The sequence below is a fragment of the Marmota marmota genome, unplaced genomic scaffold (genome assembly GCF_001458135.2).
Source record: "Marmota marmota marmota unplaced genomic scaffold, marMar, whole genome shotgun sequence".
NCBI lineage: Eukaryota > Metazoa > Chordata > Mammalia > Rodentia > Sciuridae > Marmota > Marmota marmota.
Window position 1 is genome coordinate 14,720,063 of NW_026000168.1, and position 4,596 is coordinate 14,724,658.

General features: G+C 47.6%; 1 protein-coding gene across 1 annotated transcript in view; it reads left to right on the plus strand.

Moving 5' to 3' along the window:
* Positions 1-4,596, plus strand: part of Tatdn2 (TatD DNase domain containing 2) — a 24,752-nt gene continuing 20,156 nt past the window's right edge. The window contains exons 1-2 of the mRNA XM_048786961.1: positions 1-351; positions 465-1,111. Of these exons, the coding sequence (XP_048642918.1) occupies positions 471-1,111 (641 nt within the window). The 5' untranslated portion in view covers positions 1-351; positions 465-470. The remainder of the gene's footprint in view (positions 352-464; positions 1,112-4,596) is intronic.

Consider the following 4,596-nt stretch of genomic DNA (forward strand, 5'->3'; position numbering starts at 1 on the left):
CTCTCCGGCCCGCCCTCGGCGGCAGGGCCTCTGGGCCGCGCGCCCGGCCCGAGGGCTGCGGTTCTGGCCGCCATGTGTGGACCTTAAAGCGTCTGTGGAAGCGCTTTGACATCTGTGAAGGGCTTTGTGTAGCAAACTAAATTGAAGCGCTTAGCAGTCCCGGAAGCGCTTTGAGGTCTGCGAAGTAGCGCGGTGCAAACAGAAGCGCTTGGTGATTACGGAAGCACTTTGTGGGTTTAGGAGCCAAACCGAAGCCTTTAGTCAATCTCTAATCGTTGGGACTTCTCCGAAGCGCTTTGGCATCTCTGAAACCTTGAGAACTGTGATGGGCAGTGGAACGAAGAGGGAAAGGTCAGTGAGGCCAGCCCGTGGCCTAGACCTTCTTTCTTTCTGGCTTTCCTTACCCAGGGGGTCGGGTGGCGGGAGGGCTGGTGTTGGAATCCAGGCTCCCTTTTGCCTTGCAGGTGCCCATGGCGTCGGAGCGGCGCAAGGTCAAGTACCACTGGAGCAGCACTTCGGAAGGCTGTCCCAGCAAGCGCAGCTGCCTCCGGGAGCCCAGTGATGTGGCCCCCTCCAGCCGGTCAGCTCACAGCTCTGCGTCGCGTTCACGAGGGGGCAGCAGCTCCAAGCGCCTGAAAGCACACAAGGAGGACGATGTGGCCTGCTCGCCGAGGTTATCCAGGAGCTCAACTCGACGCAGAAATTCCTCCTCCTCCTCCTCTTCCCATTCCTCGGGCCCAGGTGTGGGCGGGGCCGCCTCCAAAGGCTGCCTGATTCCGAGCGCTCGCGCGTTCCTTTCGTCGAAGGGAACCTCTATGCGTCCTGCCAACCCCTCCCTAGAAGAAATGGCTTCTCTAGAGGAGGAAGCCTGCAGCCTTAAGGTAGGTAGTTGCCACGCCGTGCAGTCGGCGAAGCTTCTTCCACGTGGCTTGAGAGGTTGGGGATGGGAACTTTGGTGGGAGGAGACTCAAAAGGATCTTGTCCTTCAAGGTCTTTGGGGTCTTCCCTACTCCACCCAAATGCGGAAGACTAAGCAGTCCGCCAGGGGTGGCCTGAAGCTCGGTAAAGAGGTACTCTTCAAACTTGGTAGCCTTGTGGAACTACTTGGAAAGCTTTAAAATACTTGTGCTTGCTTCCCACCCCAGAGAAAAGAGATTCCATTGGACCGAGGTGTAGTCTGGGCTTCCACATTTTTTACCTGCTCCTTAGGTAATTGTAAGTGTGCAGCCTGGCTGGATTATCACTGCAGTAGGAGGTGAATTGCATGCTCAAGAGACAGATGAATCTGTTTTAGTTGGTCATTTTAAGGAATGTTTCCTTTGTATCGAGCAACTCTGAAGTGCAGAGCCAAGGAATTTGGTTGTTGGTGTGGCTTTGCACCAAAGTCATGGTTTCCAGCATTTTGGGGTTTTGTTTGGAGGTGGTTTTTAAGTTTTTTTTTTTTTTCTCTTTGGGGAGAGGAAGCCAAGTCTAGTTCCCTATTGGAAACACACAGAGGGTTTCACCTGTGCTTGAGGCCCACTGGGGAGTGCTTGAATCAGATTTGAAGAGATTTATTGAAGGCCTAGTTTGTGTGGTGCAGTGTCACAGGTGTGTGTGATTCTCCTGACAAAGACCAGTCTCCAGTTTGCGTTGTAAGTTTTGGAGCTTCAGGCCTGAAAGAGTGAGGGGGGACTCTGTATGTGGGAAAAGTCTGTTTATCTTGGGGAGCCCTTTGCCAGGTTTTATCTGAACTCAGCACGTGGATTTTTTTTTAATTCATCAGTTAATGAGCTGAAAAGCTGTCTCGAATAAGAACATGGAATATGATTCAAATGTAAATCACGTAAATATTGGGCTTTGCTCATGCAACTTGTCATTAATCCCTCCGAGTGGAATTGGACACATTATCCAAATAATATTAGTCAATTATATATAGCTTCACTGACAAGCCTCATGTCAGGTGGAGGAATTTAAGCTTGTCAGGCAGGAATTTATTTTACTTAGTTTCAGGTGTGCTGCATCCCAGACTGAGGCTGTGCTGATTGGGGTTTAAGACTAGAGGGTGTGGCCAGGGGTGGAAGTGCACACCTGTAATCCCAGCAACTCAGGAGGCAGAGGCAGGAGGATTGCAAGTTTAAGGCCAACAGTCAGAAATTTAGTGAGACTCTGTCTCAAAAACTGGAAGGGGCTGGGAACTAGAGTGCCTCTGGTTCCATTTCTAGTGGGGGGGGGGAGTTTAGGGTGTGGCCCTTGATCTGGATGGGTCTAATCCTGGGGTGAATCCACATTTTTCTCATCAAAGTCAAAGGAGTTTTAGCCCTACAGGATACACCTGTAATCCTAGAGACTCTGGACAGTGAGGCAAGTGCGAGGCCAGCCTGGGCAACTTGGACCTTATCTCAAAATAAAAAGGGAGGGATGTAGCTCAGTGGGAGAGTGCTATGGATTGAAACACATTGCTGCCAAAAAAAAAAAAAAAAAAGTGAAGGACTCTTGATGGCAGAACCCAGTTTAATAGTTTCAGTAAGCACCTGAGAGTAACTGTGTGCCAGGTGCTACTGGATCCCTGAACTCTGATCACATTGTAGTGGGAGGATTGGAGGTCACATGACTGTCCCACAGTGTGGTATATTGGAGCAGAGAGCCCAGGATGGATGCTGGAGAGCTAGGCAGGGCAGATTGCTGCATGATTTTAGTAGCTAAGGGAATTTGGATTTTATTCTAAGCAAATTTGGATTGTATTCTAAGCCATTAAAGAGTTCCTATAGGGTTCTGTACAGAGGAAAGGCAAATTGGCATTGTAGAAAGATTGTCATGCTGAGGGAAGATAACAATCTAATTGTCCATTTCTAGCCCTGCTAAGGTCTCCCTAGAGCTGTATTTATGTCTCTGGTACTTTTCTCCTCCATCCACACCTTTCACCTTGTACTGCAGTCCTATGAGAACTTTTTTGACTGTTAAATCCTAATGTTTCTGAGCAGGCACACCTAAGGGGCACTGACAGAAAAAGCATGCCCTTCCAAGGTCACCTTGCCCACCTGTTCTCCTATGTCTGTTCTGTAAACTCTGAGGGACACATATTTGGCTTTGTGTGCCCCACAACCTTCAGCACAGTTGTGTGTGCTAGGACATGGAACAATCAGAAGGGAAGATGTTTGAATATTTTTAGTGGTGCTGGGCATTGAACCCACAGCCTCATGACTGATAGGCAGGTGCTCTTCTGGCACTGAGCCACACCCTAGCCCCTGGGCATTTCAAAGTCACTAGAGATTCCTGATGGCCAACCTCACTTTGATCCTTCGTTGACTCCAGGGCAACTGAGAAACTTTCTCAAATTCTAATGTTTATAATCCCTCACTTAAAAAATAATATATTGCTTGGCATATTTATGGGGTAAATGTAATATTTCAGTGCATGTACACAATACAAAATGATCAGATAGGGGTAAATGATATCCATTGCCGCGAACACTTATCATTTCTTTGGGTTCGAAGCATTTAGAATCTATGATCTGGATGTGTGGCTCAGTGGTTGAGTGCTTGCTTCTACCTGGGCTCAATTCTTAGCACTGGCAAAAAAGAAAGTAAAAAAGAATTGTAGACTTTACATATTGAATTTAAGTTTATCAGTCATAGAATGTAAAATAAATATGCGTTAGTGATAGAGCACATACTCAGTATGTGCAAGGTCCTGGATAGTAAAACTCCATTTTACTAGCTGTTTGGAAATATACAGTTGTTGTCAATCAGGGCCTTTCTTTGTGCCCTGGATGATGGGGTTGGAGAAAGGTGGAATATGATGCTCAGAAGTTTGGGATTTATTCTATAGACAAATGCAGCGCCTTGGAAGGGTTGTAAGCAGAGGCAGGACATTGCGGGATTTGCTGGAGAAGAGATAGGAGGAAGCAGGAAGGGAGCCGGTTAGGAAGCTTGGAAATTGTTCTAGGCCATGAGGGCTGGAGTTCTTGCCTTCAGAGACGCTCAATTCTCCACGTGGTGCTGCCAGGGGTAAAAACGGGAATTGTTTCTTTTTAAGCCAGGTGATCTCTTTTGCACTTTCTGCCTAGGGTCTGCCTCATCCTAACTTTTACAGGTTTCTTTCACCTGTTGAACTTGCCTAGTGACCTTCATTTGGTTCTTGTTGTCTCCTGCCTCTGCAGCCTTTGTTAGTGTTTCTTACTCTCATAGTTTCTCTACTTTTCTCGCTTGGTTTCCAGGGTGTTAGAAGAACTTGAGTTTGAATCCTGTTTCTGCCACCCACAAGCCATGTGGCAGTTTCCCTCTCTATAAAAGAGGGATGACAGCTGCAGCAATTCTATTCATTATAAATCCATATGAGGGCTGTGGATGCGCGCTCGCCTGGCATGCCTGCGGCCCAAGTTCGATCCTCAGCACCACATACAAAGATGTTGTGTCTGCCGAAAACTGAAAAATAAATATTGAAATTCTCTCTTAAAAAAAAAAAAAAAGGGGCTGGGGAATGTGGCTCAAGCGGTAGCGCAGCTCGCCTGGCATGCGTGCGGCCCGGGTTCGATCCTCAGCACCACATACAAAGAAAGATGTTGTGTCCGCTGAAAACTAAAAAATAAATATTAAAATTCTCTCTCTCTCTCTC